Below are 20318 nucleotides of genomic sequence, written 5' to 3' on the forward strand. Positions count from 1 at the left end.
AGGTTCATGGTGAGTCTGGAAAAGGAAAAGGCTGGAAAAGCAAGTCAATATGGAGCTGCATCCTTTATAGGATCTAGAAAAAATGGTGAGTAGATACCATTCTCTGGCCTGTGGCAAAATGTAGACGGATTCTCTGATACTTGTGAGAATTGGCCATCAGTCAGGAAGACAAGTCATTCTATGTGACAGCTTTAAAAGGCACAAGGGGACACAGATTCAGCTGGAGGAGAGAAGGAATCCCTCCCCGCATTTTGCATGGGCTTCCCATGTCTATTGGCTCACATGGAAAAAAGGTCTGCGTATTTGGGGAGAATTCTCATGGACCCTCCAGCTGTGGATAGAAGGCAGAGGCACCTGAAAATGAGTAAGGAGACACTCAGTGTAAGGGAGCAGAGCCTAAAGGCAAGACAGACCAAGGATGGGAATAGGGGTGAGGCAGGAAATGGGTGCCCAGTACAGGAGGCCTTGGCTGTTACTTGTTCGTCCATAGTGGCCAATAAGTGAGTAATAGAGGAATTAAGGACATAGCTGGGTGAATTTGGAGGGACTCAGAAATTAAAAAATAAAGCAACCTGCTTTCTCAGGCACCTGGAAAACAAGTGAGAAGACTCTCCCTGGAGCTGGAGGGGGAAATGTGGTGGCCTAGGGAAGGTGAAACAGGTTTCTGCAAGGGTCAGCTGAGGCCAGCTGGGCCAGGGGGACAGGAGTCTATCACTGAGCCTAGGGCATGTCCCCTGTACTTCTAGTGATTGACAGAAGTCCTTTGGCTTGTAGACACATCAGTCTGTTCTGTGCCTCCATTGTCTTGTGTATCTCTATATCCAATTTCTTCTTCTTCCCATAAGGATAGCAGTCATTGAATGAAGGCCCGCCCTATTCCTGTCTGACCTCACCTTAACTTGATTACATCTTTGAAGAGCCTATTTCCAAATAAGGTCACATTCACAGGTATCAGGAGTTAGGGCTTTGACCCTCACACAATCCAAGGACACAGTTAAACCCATCATCCCTAGCAAGGAGGCGGGGCGGGGGGGGGGGCAGCATAGGTGGTAGAGAATATCCTTAGCATTTTACTGTGAGTTTCAGAGGCAGAGGGAGTTGGGTGTAGAGAGACGTGAGATCAGTTATGAGGATCATAACAAAGAGTGTTGGAGGACCAGCACTTTAGGTGGTGTAGTCCTTTGGGTCCATATCTTTGATATTTTCACTCTCATGGATCAGTGGGGAAACAGACTACCAGGTTACATGCCCCTCTTAAGATCTCCAGGAGGTCAAGTGGAAAAATCTGAAATCATGGTCATGACTTAGCACTTAGGGAAGACATTTTATCCCCTTGAGGTATCTGATGGGACAGAGAGATTCGAGTCTGAAACCAAGAGTCCTTTCCTCCTGCCATCCTTCCACCTGCCACCAGAAGAACAGAGAGACAGAATAACTACAGAAGTGTGGTGATTTTCCTATGAAGGAACTATCAATTCACTCTGTCGCAGGTTGTGTTTCCTCCTTCTCTGCCCCCCAAACATCTTATCCTGGCTGCCAAGGGCCTGCTCCATCTGGTGCCAAGTTTTAAGGGGGGCTGCATCTCTTTTAGAGTGATGGGATCTTGGAAGGCTGTGGGTGTCTGTGACAACAACCCGAGGCTGTAAATTCTGGGTCCCTCAGCATGCAGGGGAATGCCCAGGTGATCAGAATGGGGTGTGACACTGTTCCCATGCAGGAAAGCATGTCTCTGCCACTGACAGGCCTGTTGTAGAGGAGTCCCCACCTGTGTGAGTGCACGTGATGGGAGTGGCGGCCTGAGCATGCCTGTCCAGTGCATGTGTGTGCATGTGTGCATGTGTGCTTCTGCAGTAGCCTCAGGAGGCACTGTGACACCAGAGCAGCAGGCGGGAGAGTGCTGACAAGGAACACCCAGCACCAGCTGGGTCTGGGCCAATGGGCAGCCACACATACATGTCAGTGCCTTGGCCTCTCAGGCTGGGCAGCCGCTCACCCTTCTCTCAAGCACCTGCTATGTTTGACTCTCTTGCAGGTTCTTGATACTTTGTTCTCAGTCCTCCAATGTGGCTTTGATGGGCTGAGCATGCTGTGGTTTATCAGGAACTCGGCAGCCTACGAGGGAGGCTGTAGGATGGTCTCAGCGGGTAGTGCGTGGGGACGAGCTGCCTGCAGAGGGGGTTTCCCTGGGCAAGGGCTCCTTCCTTATCCTGCCAGAATACCCACTCATTTCCACCAAACCTTCTTAGGCTTCACACGCTGGCCCAAGTCATGCTCAAAGACTCACACACTGCTCCCTCCTCGCCGCTCAGGGCAAGCCTCCAGTCTCTGGTCTGCTACCACACTTGGCAGGGTCAAGAGGCAAAGATGGGTCCAAGCTTTCATTTCTACAAATGGAGATGCTTGGGAGCTCTGATAGGGAGCTGGTCCAGGGTGAAACCCTAAGGAAAGTGGAAGAAGTTATAAGGGCTTGCTAAGCAACTTACCGGCCTCCAGAACTTTTTTGAGAGAGAAACAGGTACAATAGGAGGGAAAAAAATATGCATTTGTGCAAGGAATTTACAATCCCTCTGCATCATTTCAATTCCACTTACTTAAGCCTTATGGGCACCCCGGGAACCAGTGGTGCCATTCACTGAAATGCATTCCTTCGCATTGATTTATTCCTTATCAAGCACTGGCCAAGCCATCGCCTCTTCTCATCAAGTAGCAGCCTGGCTTCTGTGGCCAGTTCCTTCCCCTACTCTGCTGGCTGGTGACAGGTATACATGCAAGGTGCCAGGATTGCCAAAAGGCCCAAAGTACTCCAGGTGATTGTAATTGAGCTCAGTGCCCCGAATGAACAATGGACAGTGTGTAACAGGAGGGACATTCTTTGCCACCGGAGAAGCTAACCAGGGGAGGAGACAGGAGTAAAGAGCCCCCAGGGAGAATGAGTGGCCCCCACCCCCCAAAGGCTCGGTGGTGGGTAACACAGGGAGAGAAGGTGCACAGGGCTAGAAGAGGGAGGACCCTGGAGGCTGGGGCACTTCACTTGTTTCTAATCTGAGCTGGTGGGAATCTGCTGGAGGGGTTTTTACAGGGTCATGACAGGCTCTGATCTCCATTTTCAGAAGATCATACTGACATAGTACGTGATTGTATTTTCATAAAGTACAAAACAGGCAGCCTAACCTGTGCCACTAGAAGTCAGGAGAGTCATTCCCCTGGAGGTGGAGAGTGGCTGAGAAGGGCACAAGGGGCTTCTGGGAACCAAGGCACGTTCTGTTCTTTGATCTGGATACTGGTTCCTTAAGGGTCCTCAGTTTCTGAAATTTTATCAAGGCACACTCTGTGACTTATGCCTTTTTTGTGTGAATGTTATACTTAAAGTTTCTTAGAAGATTACTACTGGCCAACCAACAGATTGGAAGGAGGAAGGAGTGGGTTTAGGAGAAGGGTGGGAACCTGTGACCATGGCCAGGTGGTATCTGACAGTGACTGGATAGAGGGTGGTGGTGGAGCTGGAGAGCAGGGTGTGGATCTGAGTCTTGGTTTGGAGGTTGAAGTCCCAGGGCAAGAACTGAAACTGAGAAGAGGAGACCATGCAGGGTAAGATCATGGTTTGGGGCATGAATTTCAGATACTGGCAGAGAGTCAAAGCTGCAATGTGTGGAATGCAGTTCACTGCATGGCCCAGGCTGGAGGAGGGGCGTCTACCCTCCAGTGGCAGCAGGAGGCTTCAGTGTGAGTCCAGGGTGGGCCTGTGCAGGGGTGTGTGGGGTGCCCAGGGCCAGCATGTGTAGGAAGATGAACAAAGGGGCCGAAGATGGAGAACATCCTCATCAGGTGGGGAGCCAGAAAAGGGCTCCCCCATGCATTTCTAAGAAGGGACAGAGGGGCAGAAAGCAAGAGCACTGGGATGGCAAGTAACATCATAAAGGTGAGGGAAACCAAATGTGTCGAATGCTGCAGAACTTAGGTAAAGCCACCTTTGGAGGCCACTGGATTGGCAATTATATAGCCAGTAATCTTTTTTTTTTTTTTTTAAGATTGATGGATTGATTGATTGATTGATTGATTGATTTGAAGGAGAGCGCAGGAGTGGGGTAAGGGTCAGAGAGAGAAGCAAACTCCCCATTGAGCAGGGAGCCTGATTTGGGGCTTGATCCCAAGACTCTGGGATTATGACCAGAGCCAATGGCAGACACTTAACTGACTGAGCCACCAGGTGCCCCCTCCCCTTTTTAAAAAGATTTATTTATTTGAGAGAGAGCACTCATGATGGGGGAGGGGCAGAGGGAGAGAACCCCAAGCAGAACAAGGAGCCCGACGCGACATGGGACTGAATCTCATGACCCTGAAATCATGACCTGAGCCGCTGAAATCAGCAGTCAGACTCTTAACCGACTGAGTCACCCAGGTGCCCCAATAGCTGTCAGTCTTGACACAAACAATTTTGAGGATGCCTCCTTCCCCCAAATTCTCATAAAATTGGGCAGCAGGATGATGGCCTGATTTGGTGTCAAATGGCTGCTATCATTCACCAGCTTTGTAATATGAGACAATTGTGTAAGCTTCCCTGACCTTCCATTTCCTCATCCATAAACAAAAGGAATCATACCTACCTTTCAGGGTCGTAGGAAGATTAACTTAATGGAGCAAATATTTGTTGGACATTTATTATGTGCCAGATAGCCAGATGCAAAAGATACAGGGTGACCAAGGCTGACAAATGGGGAAAGACAAAATAAATAAACAAAATGATGTGAAGAAAATAGCCCCTTGGAGCTTCCCCATGGCCACAAGCCAGCCTTCCTCCTGGCCAGCTTCCTGGGGATCAGCTCTCAGGGTGCTGAGCTCTTCTGATACCGTATCCCCGGTCCCCCCTTTTTCTCTCTCTCTCTGAAAAACTAGCTTCCTCTTCCTTGAGGGTTTAATCTTCAAACCCTTCAGGGAAGTGAGGGGAAAATATTAACAACTTATCTTGTTACTACAAAAAATAGGAAAAATATAAAATGTGGTGAAGCCTCCTTGTTAATACAGCCTGAACGTTCTTTTCCTGCCATAAGCGGATTCAAAGCAGTTTCCCTAATGGTGCCTTATGTCAATCTAACAAATAACTCGTGTGCCAACCTCTGAAGAAGACAAATGGCACTTGTATTCCATGAAGGAAAGCTTTTCTTTTCTTTTCTTTCTCTTTCTCTTTCTCTTTCTCTTTCTCTTTCTCTTTCTCTTTCTCTCTCTCTCTCTCTCTCTCTCTCTCTCTTTCTCTTTCTCTTTCTCTTTCTCTTTCTTCCTTTTTCTTTCTTTCTTTCTTTCTTTCTTTCTTTCTTTCTTTCTTTCTTTCTCCCTTTCTTTCTTTCTTTCTTTCTTTCTTTCTTTCTTTCTTTCTTTCTTTCTTTCTTTCAGATTTTACTTATTTATTCATGAGAGACACAGAGAGAGGCAAAGACATAGGCAGAGGGAGAAGCTCCCTGTAGGGAGCCCCATGTGGGACCTGATCCCAGGACCCCAGGATCGCGACTTGAGCCAAAGGTAGATGCTCAACCGCTGAGCTACTCAGACATCCCAAGCTTTTCTATATTAAAAAAAATAATTTCTGGGGAAGAATTTGGACATATATTCACATAGATGTCAATGATAGGCTTGTTTCAAAGTTTTTATTTTTCTGAGAACCCTTGAGTACCATGCTCCTAGCTAATCTGATAAATTAATGTAGTCTCATATGCTCATGTTTCATCTCTTCTAGACTTTTCTTTTTAATCTATGATTTCTAAAGCCCAGGCTGCAGGTCCTTATCATCCCAGGCAGTCTCTTACCCACTCTTCTTCATTTTATCTTCCCTCACAAATGCTATCAGATCAATTCAGCCACCTGCCTTCTCCCTCCGTGGAGTTGAGCATCAGACAGGAAAAAAACCTAAACAACCACAGTCCAAAGTGTTTGTGGATCACCAGTGTTATGAGCTAGAGGGCTCACATACCTCCTTTTCTGTGCCCTGTGTCCCTTCAGACAAGGATGCCACAATGGCAAGATGGTTTTGACCTATATACTTGCAAGGCCCCTAGGACTCTGGCTTTATCAAAGACCTTTTCCAACTCATAATAATATTAAATACAAAACACAAAATAGTAACAAAAACTAAAAGAATTATGCAGGTTGGGACTTTCAGTATCCATTCTAATTTTATCTTACATAGAGGCCTTCAGGTGAGATTTTTATCTAGGCTGAATAGACTAAACCAAAAAGTAGCCAGAAGATCTTATCTAATTCAATTCACCGGGGACCTGGTTCCCACCTCTGGGAGCCAGGACCCACCAGGCAGTTTGAAAATGGGAGAGGGTCCACTTGGACGTGATGCTCCTCTGTGCCTGCTGTGGTTTCCTGTGGCCTCCTGGCCTCCGCTGTGCCTCCATCCTCCCTGAAGCAGCTCTCACAGGCCTTTCTCGGTTATATTAGAAGAACCCTGCTATACAGTAAGGCTTCTCTGTGGACAGTAGAGGCTGGCAAGGGGGCACTGGAGAAACTGGTCAGGGGCCTGGCTTGACTGGTCTCCTCTCCCAGGCAAGACTCCAGTTGAATTCTCCAGCCTGGCTACTTCCCTCTTAAGGAAGAAAGAAGCTGTAGTGGAAATCATGGGGGTTTTTTTGTTTGTTTTGTTTTGTTTTTTGTTTTTTTAGACTATCTTGATTTTTATACTTCCAAGGGCTCCCAGGACCCTGTCATATCAGAGGCTTTTTCCAGTTCATAATAATACTAAAGATACCTTTTATTATTGCCACTACAAATACCACCAACTTTGTCCCAACACTGACTGTTTTGAATCTCTGAGCTTTATCTTGTTCAGACATTCTTCCTGAATGGGAAAAATTTTGATTTCCTGAATCACTTCTTGAAAGAGACATTCCCCTTTGGGGCCACGGGACCATGGTTTAGATCCAAAGCCACACCCTGGAGAAGGTATAGAAGGGGTAAGCAAGCCAATTGGCGAAGGGGGCCTTTCACATCTGAGTCCTTGCTTTGCTTCCTTATCTTTCTTTTGTCAGGACAGGAAAAAAGATCCCTGTCTCCCATCCAGCTCTGAGGGGCCTCTCAGGTGGGCCTCAGAGGAACTAACCCAGACATCCTCCTCCCCTTTCAGATGTCTACATCTCTCAAGTCCCCAGGAAACAGCCAGGAGTTACCCTTTTGGGTGGCCTTCTTTGTCCGCATTTGCACTATGGCCTCTTTTGGCCAGAGTCTCACCTCCTAGGTCTTTCCCATGTGGTGAACTGCCGGCCAGGACTGACAATGGGCTATGAGGGTAGAGACACTGAAAGACACATATACAAGTGGAGATGGGCAACACTCAGAGCCAGCACTGGTCTCTGGCCATCTGCCTTCTGTTGGAGACACACCAACCACTTTGGAAGATTCTGGTCAAATAAATGAGGTTTCAGAATGGATGAGTGTAGTAGGGAGGTCATGGAAGAGAGTTGTAGAGAAAGACCTGAGTACACGTTTTGGTTTGACTACTTAGTCCACTGACTGACAAGTGTATACTATTCTTTTCCCCATTAGAAAAGTGGGCATGGAATTATCACTTTGTTTGCTAGACTAGCATCGGAAAGACATTGGGTTTATGATTCAAGATGGCAGACTGCACACATTTTTCTCCCCTCATCTCCATCACCCTCATTATAATGAGAGTAATGAATGAAAGAATGGTGAAAGCCAGTCACAGAAAAAAGAGGAGAAAAGGGAAAGAGATTATGAATGGATGAATAGTTGCAATAATTTTAGCAAGATGGAGGTAGTTGGGAATGTCGAAGGACCAAGGAAGGACCACTCTCATGGGCGTGCATGCATGGGGCCTACAGTGTGGGTAGCCAGTGGACTGGGCATGGCCCTAGAGAGCAACAGATTTAGAACAAGGAGATGTGGCAGAGACAGAAATGAGAAGTGGGGCTGAACCCCAAGGGGTTATAGAGCAATCCCTTTACCCCTGGGAAGCATAGATAACCTTCTCCTTGAGCTGAGGAACCATCAGCTAGCATGGGTATGCACTGGGAAGGGAGGCCCTGTTCCTTCTGGCTCCCAGCTGGCTTGTCACAGAGTGAAGTGATCCAGTATTAACGCAAATATGCATAGAACCATTACAAGTTGGGAGGAACAGGGAGAGGGGTGGGAGATGCGAGAACAAGTGATACAAGTTCTCCCCTATAATGGCTTGCAGTCTAAAGTGACAAATCAGGAAACTGCAGAACAAGCGTGTTATTTTGATACGTGTGGAGATAATCCTTGGAAAAGCTAAACCCAGAGGTGGCTGTCCCTGAGGTGCTGCACTGGTGGTGGGCTTGAGCTGAGTGCAGGCCTGGGCCTCGGCATTCTAAGCCCTTCTGTGTTACTTGATTTTTTAAAACATATGCACATAATACATTGATTCAAAATGAAGGGGGAAAGTGAAAAAGAGAAAAGAAATGTAAATGGATTTATGATTACATAGGAGAGATTCCAGCTGACTGTGAAAAGGGGTTTCTGATTGCCTAGTGTTGCTCAAACCCCATTGGGTTGTCAGCATGGCTGTGCAGTTCTGGTGCTTCCTGAGAGATGTGTGAGCCTGTCTGGGGCTCCGGCATAGAGATGGGAGCAACAGAATGGACTCTGGGGCCAGATTTTGACTCCCAGATGTTGGAAGAACAAAAGCAAGTGGCACTGTGGGGTCTCCTCCCTAACTCAGGGAACTGTAGAGTGGCCCTCAGCACACCCCTGAACTCTCCCCAAATTGCTGGCGCAAGTGAAAATAAGGTCTTACTATGCTCTTCTTTTCTTTCTCCTCCCTCCCTCCCTCCGTCATCCTGGTTTTCCTTTCCTCCTTCCCTCTCTTTCTTCTCTCCCCTCCCTTCCTCCCTCCCTCCCACCTCCACCTCCCTTCCTTCCTTCCTTCTTCCAAAAAATAGTTCCATTTAGATTGCTGGCAGCTGCCACTTGTGGAGCAAAGCAGTTGTTCAAACTGGGAGGTCACAGCCTATGTCTCAATCAGGCCCCACTTCCTGCTCCTGATGGTTTTCTTCCCACTCTTAGGCTCCCTCAGTGTACTAAATTATCTCAGAGATATCCCATCCTTGTGGACGTCAGGCATCAAGTGAATTTAGAGTTTTGCCTTCCCCAGAATATATGTGGACAAAATCAGAAGTGGTTGACAGCAGAGTCAGTGATCAAACAGGTAGCAATTTCTTACACATTTTAGAACTTCTACCCAATGTCCCTATAATAAATGAGTGGATGCCTCAGATCATAGCCCTAACACTTAGTTTGGAAAAGAGGGTAATGAACAGATAAAGGATACCACGTCTTGGCTGTACTTTGACCCTGTCTCACTCATCCTGAGCTGCAGAGGTTTCCCTCCTTGTCCTTCTGGTTCACCCTTTATGGCTGTATTACTTACATCTTCAAGCTTGGCTGGAGCCCCGGGCCCCACTCTGAACCTTCACTTGGCATCGCAGCATCTCATCAGCCTTTAGCAGCTCTTTGGCACAGGTAGCAAAAAGAGTTCTCTTCATTAGGAGAAAGATCTTCATGACCACCCCAGTTTCCCCAGTTGCCTCCTCTCCAAGCTTCCTCTTCATGTTTGTTAGGGTTGAGAGGAGGAATGAAGCTATGGGTGTAAGCATTTGGGTCTTAGAGCTTCCTGCCTGCCAAACCCTGCCATCCCCTGCCTTAGCCTTTTCCTCGAGCTTCCTTCTACAAGATGTGCCTAAAGACATGTACAGTTTTACACACTAGCTGTTTATATTGGCACACCACACAAACTTAGCCATTTACATGGCTTCTGACCCTTTCAAAGTGGGCTCCTTGGATAAATAAATGTATTCCAATGACACTGCCAGTGCTCATAATATTAATAAAACAAAATGGGGCACCTGGAGGGCTCAGTTGGTTAAGTGTCCAACTCTTGATTTCAGCTCAAGTCATGATCTCAGGGTCCTGGGATCGAGCCCTGTGTTGGTTTCCATGCTGGATGTGGAACCTGCTTGAGATTCTCTCTCTCTCTCTCTCCTCTCTCTCTCCCTCCCTCCCTATCCCCCTCTGCCCCTCCTTCCTCCCCCTAAAAAACAAAACTGTGGAATTCCTTTCAAAAGCCTCAGAACACTATTTTGAATCCTTTCATGGTTGCAAGTCTATTTAAAAATTAGTTTCCCTTAAATCAACTCTATTGAAAGATAGCTTACATATAATCAAGTATTCAGATTGATTGATGAGTTTTGACAGATGTATACACCTGTGTAAATACTGCCACAATCAAGATATAAAATATTTCTACCACCCCAGAAAGCCCCTTCAGACCAATGCAAATGTTGAACTTTTTTATTTGGGTTTAGAAATAACCAACAATCATTTAGCATTGAGCCAAGTAAATGAGAGGGGCAGGGGAACAGACACATGCAGCTTTGTGCCTTGTGACCTTTGTGGCCTGTGGACTGACCTAGGGGAGGACTGAAGGTTTGGATTCATCCATCACTGAGGACAGACCATTGGAATGAACCTGCAGCTTCCTGAATGGCTGCTCTGATGGACAAGTTCCTGGAGCAAGGACTCATGAGTTAAGAGTGTTTAAAGACACATTCATTTACCTGACAACAAGTGAGCCCAGCTACAGACCAGACATCGTCCCAGGCAATGGGGAAGTGGCACCCTAAAAACCATTCATCATCATTCCTCCGTGCAGTCTCTGGTGGGGGAAGGTGCTGATAAACGAGAATGATATAATTTTAGGAAGCAGGAAGCACCATGAAGAGGAATAAAAGCCGAGTGAGGGGATAGAAAATCATGGTTTGCTATTTTAAGAACAATAATATGGCCCATATAATATGTCTTTATTTTATTTTTGTTTTGTGAAGAAATCACAAGGCTGATTCTACTGTAAGCCACTTTCTAAAAGGGACATGGGATCTTCCTTAAAGTATATTTTGCAAAGTGCTAGTACCTGTTATACAAATATATATATATTTATATATACACACACACACACGTGTGTGTGTGTGTGTGTGTGTTAAAGTGTATGTGGTGGGAGGGGCATCCATGGTTGGAGAAGTATGGAGAAAGTTGGATAAAACAGTTAAGCAGTTTTTTACCGAAGACTTTTCTCAGAGTCTTTTTTTTTTTAATTTTTATTTATTTATGATAGTCACACACACACACAGAGAGAGAGAGAGAGAGAGAGAGAGAGAAAGGCAGAGACACAGGCAGAGGGAGAAGCAGGCTCCATGCACCGGGAACCTGATGTGGGATTCGATCCCGGGTCTCCAGGATCGCGCCCTGGGCCAAAGGCAGGCACCAAACCGCTGCGCCACCCAGGGATCCCTCTCAGAGTCTTTAATATGCTAAATGATTTGTGAATATTCAAGAGGCAGGATGATAGTAAGCACAATTTTCCACACTTTTTCCTCCTGAGAATGCTTTCAACTCCAAGCATCTCGAGTGAATAGTGTTCTGCAGGGCACCTTGTGGGAAATTCTGCTCTAGAGTTCTCATGCTGCAGGAGGATGGAAAGCAACAGAGAGGCTCAGTTACTTGGGCAAGTGAGGCAGTGGGAGAAATCTCCACTTACTGAATATCCCTCATATGTGTGACACTCGCTGTGGCCCAGGGGGGTGCCAGGTGCTTAAACATGCCTCTGTGGATGCTTCCCAACAGCCCCATGAACAGCAATCATCAGAGTTCCTATTTCGTAGCAGGGAAGCTGCTATCAGAGAGGTAAGATAAGGAGCCAAGGGTCATGCCATTCCTTGCAGAGTCAAGATTGAAACGTACACTGGTTTGACTCTGAATCCAAACTATCCAAACCCGTAGCACTGTGTTGTCTAAAGGATGGTGGAGGGTGATGGCAATTCAACTAGCAAACTTCTTCCTTCTCCCACCAGGGCATCCACATGGTTTCTTAAACCCTATGTTCTATTTCTCTTGCAAGTATCAAGTGTTTGGTGCTTCATCTCATGCTGGCCATGGAGTGGGTTCTTGGTAAGGTCAAGCAGCCTGGGTGGTGGTCCCAGGGTCCAGTCTGCATAAGCTCAGGGTGGTCCTGGCCAGAAGGCTCTGCTGGAACCATCCATCTACATCTTTCCCTTGCTGGCACTCCCTTCCCTGCAGCCATGTATCTTCTCATTCTTCTCCATCTGCTAAATCCATTGGAATGAGAGGCCTGCATATATGCCAGCACTTTTATCAGGATACCCATAAAGCACCCAGACCTGCAGGGCTGCAGTGGCCAAAAGCTGGTGATGAAGTTGGCTCTGTGAGGGGGCATAGGATGTGAAAAGGTGCCGGCCGGCTCTAGGTGGAGTCTGCTATCTAGTATCAAGGGGGAAAAAACGGGGGATTTCTGTATTTACTGGAAAAAGAACAAAGGCATACCTTTCAGGAAAGACATGAGACAGATTTTTTTCTCCCACTGTCCTCACCTTCCTCTCATGAGACTGCTGGGGAATTTGGTAGAGGTTAGTCACGCCTATTAATTCATTACTAATTTGGCTAGAGGGAGACTGGTCTTTTCTGAGCTTTATAAGCAGAAACTCTGGTGTTCTAAAACTGAACTCCTGTCCTCCCCCTCTGTATACAGCCCCCCACCTGGAGCCCCTGTCTCCCACACATTGCCTTGCTCCCTTCCTGGCCCTGAGGCTGGAAACTCTGCCCCTTTTCTTCCACCTTGAATCGGTGACAGCCGTATCAGTTCAACCTCTACAGGTGCCTCCCTGCATCCCCACTGCCCATTGTTTGGTCCAGACCTCGTACTCTCTCAGGCTGCTATGACAGCCCTCACACCTACTGGGTGTTCCCTCTAATGCCAGCCATGTGCCAAGCCATCAAGAGGCCTCTGCAGCAACAGGGTACTGGGTTTTTTTTTTTTTTTTTTTTTTTTATTTTATTTTATTTTTTTTTTGGTACTGGGGTTTTTAGAAGCAACTTTGAACTAGACACATAACTGAGCCCCACGCTGGGCAAGACATGCCAAGAATTAGTTTTCCAGACCAAGAAGGGGGAGATAATTCTGTCCAGATTGTGAGCAGAGACACAGATAATGAATGTGTGCTGTGGGAAACTTGAGTAGTTTGACCTCGGTGAAGTTTGAAGGGCAAGGTTATGGCAGCAGGTGTTACAAGCAATCTAGTGCTGCATTGCAAAGCAACCAAAAACTTTGTGCTTCAAACAATGCCAGCATTCGGTTTGTTCACAGATCTGCCATCTATATAAGGCTTGGTGGGATAGCTCATTTCTGCCCCATTTGGCATGAAGGCTGGGGCTGGAATCCTCCGGAGGCTCTTTCAGTAATATGTCTGGCAGTGGATGCTGGTTGCAGATTGAAACTTTAGCTGGAGTTGGCGGGAACAGCAATACGTGACCGCTCCATGAGCAGGGAAGATTGGACTTCCTTACAATGTGAGGTCTGGCTTCTAAGGGTCCCAAGGGGGAAGAAGCTAGATGGATCCTCTATCAGTGTCAGGACTCATCTTCAGAGGCCACATAGCATCACTTCTGCTTCATTCTCTTCATTAGAAGGAAGTAACAAAGATCAGCCCTGATTGAAGGGGAGGGAGACTCCACCTCTTGATGAGAAGGAATGTCATTGTCACAGTGGAAGAGATGCATGTGGGATGGGAGATATTGGTTTAGCCATCTTCATAAAATACGTCAGTCACAGCAGGGCATGGATCCAGAGGCACACAAGGTCTGGGATCTGTAGCATCTTAAATATCATGCCAAGGGCATTGGCTTTTATCTTATAGGAAGTGAGAGGGCCAGTGAGCGGTGTTAATTTGGGGATAGCCTGCTCACATTTCAGTTTGAGAAAGTTGTCTCTGGGGTGGTGGGATGGAGGGCTTTTAGGGGGCAGGCGGGAGGCTCGTGAGAGATTGCTGCAGTAATCCAGGGCGAGAGGTGAGCCTGGGGCAGGGCATGACTGGCACACAGAGAGCACGTCAAGTAGGAGAGGCACCAAGGAGAAATCAGGGGGCTTCCACCAATTTTAATTCAGGAGGCCTGGGTTTGGGCCTGACTTCTATATTTCAAAGGCACCACCACCTCCTACCAGGTGATTATGGATAAAAACTGAGTTAAGAACCACCAATTTAGCCCAATTACCTCACAGGGAAATCAAGGGCCCAAGAGGGCGGGAACTGGCTAAGGTTGCACTGTGAAGTGAGAGGCAGGCCCCAAACTGGTTCCAGGCATCTCAAGGGCCTGGCACATAAGCCCAATGGGCCAGCTGCATGCAGTATGCTAGCTAGGCAGGCACTTTGGATCCCCCTCTCTGGACTTCAGTTCCCTGTTTGTAAAAGCCCTTAGACTGCTTTCAAAAACACCTTTATCATGAAATCTTAAGAATTCTGATGTATGAAGCAAAGCAGAGCAAAGGCTCCCTAGGGACACAGGGAGGGCGTGCTACCTCTACTTCCTTCTGTCCCTGGTGAGGAGCTGGGTGGCCGCGGGCTCAGACAGGAGACAATTTGGAGAGGCATGTGATTTTGTGGCTGTAATGGCCTCCTCAGATTTGGAGACCGTGAGCATGGTGCGTGGGTGGCAGCCAGTGACGGGCCCTGTCAGAAGCCCCAGGCTGGCCTCATGAAGGCTCTGCCCTAGCAGGTAGGAGAGGGAATGTCAGCTCTGGCCCACAGCCTGGAGAGGGGCCCCTGCACGGAGGGTGGGCTTGGCTGTGTAAGGAAACGGAAATGAAGGTGGAGTCCCAGTTGCTGTCCTAAGATGCCAGCCCTTCAATTAAGGAAAGAACTTTGGCAGCCTGTGAAACATCCCCGCCCCGCCCATCCCTGAAGGAAAAGTGCAATCTCCAGAAAGGGGCACCTTACAGGGGATGTGGGACTTCTGGTGCTGAGCCTGCTCTGGCCCAACCCACCAGCTAAGAACCCAGGAAATCCCAGCGCTCAGCCTGGAGCCAACTACAGATGTTACATGAATGTTACCTCACATTCATGTTTACTCATACCCACAGGACAGGCATATGGGGTGGGGTAGGATGCAGAGACAATGCCCTGGGGCCTTCCCCAGGGCCCCATCACCCATCCAGGACCCCCAATAAGAGGTGATGACAAGCTGGGGGATACCCACTCAAACCGGGTAGCTTAAGAGCCCATTGTGGTGCCTTAGAGGTGAGCCTCGGAGAATAGGTGTTGATGGTGGAGAGGGAAGTGGAGGACAGGTCAAGAAGAGTGAAGCAATGTGACTTGGGGTGTGTCATGCCCCTGGGAGTAACCGGGACCGGTTGGAGAGTAGCCTCTAGGCCTCCCAGGACACAGGAGGGGAGGGCACAGTGGTACAGTGAGAGAGCAAATCAAGGTGCTGAGTGCCCCGGGTGTGGGGCTGAAGAGTCAGGCCTTTGCCTTGGGGGCGCTTCTCCAGCCCTGTGGTTTTGTGGCACCATTTATGCTGACGGTGATAGGAGTGGCGGGCATGAAGGCAATGGGGGACAGCACCGAGCGAGGCCATGGGGGAGAGCCCCGGTGTGGCCGTGGTACGGTTTCACCCTCAGGACCATCCCATGACGGAGGTGTTCCCAAGTAACAGGCGAGGAAACAGGCCAGGCTGTGGACCTCCTGCCACGGAGGTCCCACAGCGGAAGGCCAAGGTCATAGGCAGGGCTCCCGTCCAGAGGCCTCACCAGCCGGCGTGTCTTCCCCCAGGTGTTCGTGCTCTGCCATGGCCTCCTGCAGCTGTGCCAGCTCCTGTACAGCGCCTACTTCAAGAGCAGCCTCACCACCATCGAGAAGCGCTTTGGCCTCTCCAGTTCCTCCTCAGGTCTCATCTCCAGCTTGAATGAGGTAAGCAGGAGGTTCTGGTCCCTCAGACTCCACTTGCGCACCACCCCCCATCACAGGGTCTGGTTAGGGGCTCTAGGAGGGGCAGGGGAACGGGGACCAGGCTGTGCACATGGGGAATGTGTTCTAGGGACTACTAGCTACATTGCCTGAGGCTTCCCTGCACTCGACTCTGAGCCAAGAGCCTCTGGCAGCGCCTGACCTTGGGGCCTAGTCACAGCAGCCCTGTGAGCAGGTGCTCTACTCCTTCCCACCTGATGGATGAGGGCACCACGGCTGAGGGTGTGCAGCAGCTCGCCCCAGGTATGCAGGGCCATCTGCCTCCAAACCCTGGGTCTCTCTAATTGAGTTGTGTGGCCGCCCACAAGTGTACGTGGCCTCTACTCATCCTCAGTTTCTGGAGGGGGATTGGTGATGAGTCTCAGGGATGCAGGTGGAGAAGTGGCCCCAGGCCTGGTGGCTCCTGTCTTATGAGGATCACAGCAGCCAGAGCTGCTCAATGGCCCTGACTCCCAAACAAGGTCAGATCTCTGTGACCTGTCAGCAACGTGGGTTTCACATGTCCCTCCGTGACTGCTCATCAAGGTCAGAGGAAGGTGGGGTGGCCTCAGAGATCGGGAATGGGAGGTCAGAGGACAGGGCTAGCTAGGAGTCACTGGAAACCAGGGAGGAAGAGGCCAAGGAGGCAGCAGAGCCCCCTCCATTGTGGCTGCAACACCAGTGGCTCCGGGTAAGGAGGCAGGTCTCCCTGGCCTGGCTTCTCTCTTCTCTTTCCACAAGGCCCACCGTTCTGGGGTGGAGGCAGTGGCCTCCCCCTCCCAGAGCAAAATTAGATCTTCCCTTGACTTAGTGGAATTCAGGCTGATATGGTAATCCAGAGCCTGGCCCCCACCAGGGCAGCTTCTAAGACGGAGCCGCAAAAGAAGGTGGGTTGCCTCCTGGCACCACCCTCAGCCACTACCTTTCAGTTTCCCTGTCCTCCATCCTGCTCCCAGCTGGAAGTGCTCTTTGCCCTTCACTCCTTTGCCCTCAATGGCCTACACAGCAGTGCCCTCAGGAACCTCTGCCCTGTGCCAGATCCCCCTTTCAGTCCTAGGAGTGGGGATGTCTCTGCCTAGCCGTGTTATCCAGAGGAGGAAACTTGCATCTAAAGCCTAAGTGCCCCATCCAGGCTGGCCACGTACACGCACACAGTGAGCCAGCATCTGAGCCTGGGTCTGTCTCATGGCCGCTCTGAACCCCCAACCGCCTCTTCGACCAATCCTCCCTGCTCCCTTGTCCACAGCCCTGCTCTGCTCCAAATGCTCTCCTCCAAACACATCGCCAGAAGAATCTCTCTTGCCTCCCCTCTCTGCATGTATTCCTGCATCATGGGCTGTCTCCCATACAGTCAGCTCTACTGGCCTCAGACCCTGTCCTCTGAACTCCCTCCCAGAGCCACTGCTTCCTCTGCCTGCATCTGTGTCTGTGTGTTTTAGTGTGTATGCATGTGTGTGTGCACACCCGTGTTTTGGCTTCCTGGTGCCACCGGTGGCCGGTCTACCTCTCCACGTGGGTTGTGCTCCTGCAGCGCTGTGAGCTCCCACACAGCGCTGATCACAGCACCCATCACATGGAATGCACCTTCTTCATGTTGGCCTAGGACTTTAACAATACGCCTGGCACATGTTGTCCTCACTCATGGAGGGAAGACAGCCTCTCTGGCATTTGTGTCACTGCAGTCCTATCCCAAGACCCTGGCAGGCATCAGTAGTCAGAGTCCTCTTTCATGCTAAGTCCAGACTCTGAATCCTCCTCAACATGGTGTTCTAGGCACACTATTAATCAGTGTCAGATTAGTATCAGGCTACCCAGTCTCAGAGCTTTCCAGACTGATGGGTGAGTGAAGGGGAGAGGAAGGCTGGGCACAAAAGGCCAACGGCAAGACCAGGAACTTGGCTTATGGGAGAAGACATGGGCATCTTGGTCTGTGAAGCAGCTGCTTCTCCTACCCACTGCTAAAGGCCAGGTCTGAGCAGACAAAACCAGAGGGAGCCCTGGAGGCCCCAGCCTGAATGTCTCCCACCAGTTTGCCCTGGGGCCCCCTGGGTTTGGGACCCTGATGGGCAGGGATGTGTTACAACAGGGCTTGATAACAGACTTTCCAATAATCTAACAGAAAGTCTACAGAGCTGTTGTAGGGGCTGCTGAGGGGGTGAGGTGTGGACTGTGGAGGCCCTCCTCTCCTCAGCTAGAACAGCTTCATTTATACACAATTTATATACAATGATATATTATATTGTATTATAGTATAGTACATTATGGAAAAACTTTTTGCAAAGGGACTCCACTGCTGAAGAAAAGTTTGGGGACCAAAGACTTAAGCCAGCATCAGCTACAACAGGTGTGGAGGTCCCACTTTCTTCCAAAAAAAATGAGTGCATGCCCTGGGAATGCTTCAAGGGCCAGCCCAGATGCATGGGGCCTGGGCACCCCAGGCCTCCTTGGCCTTTGGGGTGCTCTGTCATCCCTCACCCAGACCTTTTAAAGTCAGCTTCAGTTAGCCTAGCAGACATAGTCTGACACTTATAATCAGTTCTTGAAAAAATGCTGGAGAAATAAAAACATGGGGGAGATGAGCTCTAAGAAGCATAAGAATAAAGCTTTGCTTCCAGGTATGGGTTTCAGAATCTCCTGGATCAGGCTAGGCTGCCTCCCTACACACCCTCACACCCTCTTTTTGTATATATTATAAACCATATTACTCATTTCCACAAAGGAGGGATCTTCTGGGCAATTGTGTCCTCTTGAAAAAGCCAATCATTTGTTCATTCATTTACTTAGTCAACAAATATTTAATGAGTACCACCTATGTGTCAAATATTGCTCTAGGTGCAGGGAGCAGGAATGAACAGACAGATAAACATCTCTGTTCATATATCATTCTAATGATAAATATGACATTTGTTTATATAAATAAACAATATTAATTATTTAATTTATTTATTTAAATAAATAAAACTTGGTAGATTGGGTTACAACAAATGCTATGAAGAAAAATAAAGCCACGGAGGAGAATGGTGGTTGTATTTTAAAATATATTTACATATAACTAAAGTTTTAAGTGGTATTTAATTGTTATAAATGTAAGTTTTACCTAACTCCTTTTTTTATTGAGATATAATTGACACTTAACATGATATTAGTTTCAGGTATACAACATAATGTTTGGGCCTTTGTATGTATTGCAAAATGACCACCACAATAAGTCTACATCCAGCACCTCACAAGGTTACAACTTCTCTTGGTGAGCTCATCCGGTCCCATGGTGTTGTTTAACTATAGTCACCATGCTTGGCATTATATCCCAGTACTTGCTTATTTATAACTGAAGTTTGTACCTTTGGAGCACCTTCACTCGTTTCACCCACTTTACCTCCTTATTTCTCAGAGAAGCCCTTAGTAAGAAGTTACCATCTGAGCAGAGGTTTAAAGTAGGTTAGATGTCAAGGGAGTCCTGTGGACAGATGAGGGAAGGAGCAGCAAGTACAAAGGCTCAGAGGAGGGTATGTGTGTGAGTTAGGAGAACAGCTAGAGGCAGAGCAGCTGGGATGAAGGGAAGGAGAAGGTGGAGGAGCACAGATCAGAGCCTTCACAGAGAAGGGGTGCAGGCTCTAGAGGGCTCGGGAGGCTCTGGGACAGACTTTGCCCTTTATTGTTTGGGGTTTAAATGGAGGGAACATGGTCTGACTTGACCACTCTGTCTGACTCTGTCTGCTGGGTGAATAGGCTACTGGGAGGCAAGAGTGGAGGCAAGGAGCCCAGGGTGGAGGCTACCATAATAGTTCAGATAGCATATGGTGGTTGCTTAGACTAGGAGGTAGCGATAAAGGTAGAGAGAAGCAGCTTCCAGGTGGCTGCTGAAGGTCCAGGTGGTGGGATTGCTGATGGCTGCATGTGAGTGTGAAAGAGCAGTCAGGGATGGTGCTCAGGTGTTTCGCTTGAGCCACTGATTGGTAGGATGCAGGTGCCATTGAGATGAGGAGGACTGGGGTGGGGCGGCCAGGTTTTTGAGGGGAAGATGAGACATGAGGTTTGGGTGTGCTAAGCCTGTGAGAATTAGAAGCACACACATAGCATGTAAAGCCATGGGACCGGATGAGCTCACCAAGAGAAGAGTAGAGGTTCAGGGAGTGAGCTATGAGAGTTGAGAGTTCAGGGAGGTGAGGAGGAACCACCCAAGGAAATGGAGAAGAAGCCATCAGGGGAAGAAAATGAAGAAACTGAGAAACTCAGTAAAAGAAGTATTTCAGGAAGGAAGGAATGGCCACCTGAATCACATGGTGCCTAGAGATCAAGTAAGAAGAAAACTGAGGATTGGCCAGTTGATGATCTTGATGAGAACCACATACCAAGACTTTGGTTCCTGTTTCCTGAGACAGGGCCGTTGCTTTTCCAGCCGGAAGGAGGCTATGTTGTGGACAGGGCAGGGCTGTGGGTACTGACATCCAGGGCTCCTCCAGTCCAGATGAGCTTACATTCTGGGGCAGAGGA

At 48.6% G+C, this 20318-nt stretch overlaps 1 protein-coding gene across 2 annotated transcripts in view; it reads left to right on the forward strand.

Annotated features, from left to right (window-relative positions):
- The window catches only part of SLCO2A1 (solute carrier organic anion transporter family member 2A1), an 80641-nt gene that overhangs the window by 21178 nt on the left and 39145 nt on the right, over positions 1 to 20318 (forward strand). For both annotated transcript variants that reach the window (XM_072792679.1, XM_072792678.1), the window contains exon 2: positions 15651 to 15788. In XM_072792679.1, the coding sequence (XP_072648780.1) occupies positions 15651 to 15788 (138 nt within the window). The remainder of the gene's footprint in view (positions 1 to 15650; positions 15789 to 20318) is intronic.

The sequence above is a fragment of the Canis lupus genome, chromosome 22 (genome assembly GCF_048164855.1).
Source record: "Canis lupus baileyi chromosome 22, mCanLup2.hap1, whole genome shotgun sequence".
NCBI classification, from domain to species: Eukaryota; Metazoa; Chordata; class Mammalia; order Carnivora; family Canidae; genus Canis; species Canis lupus.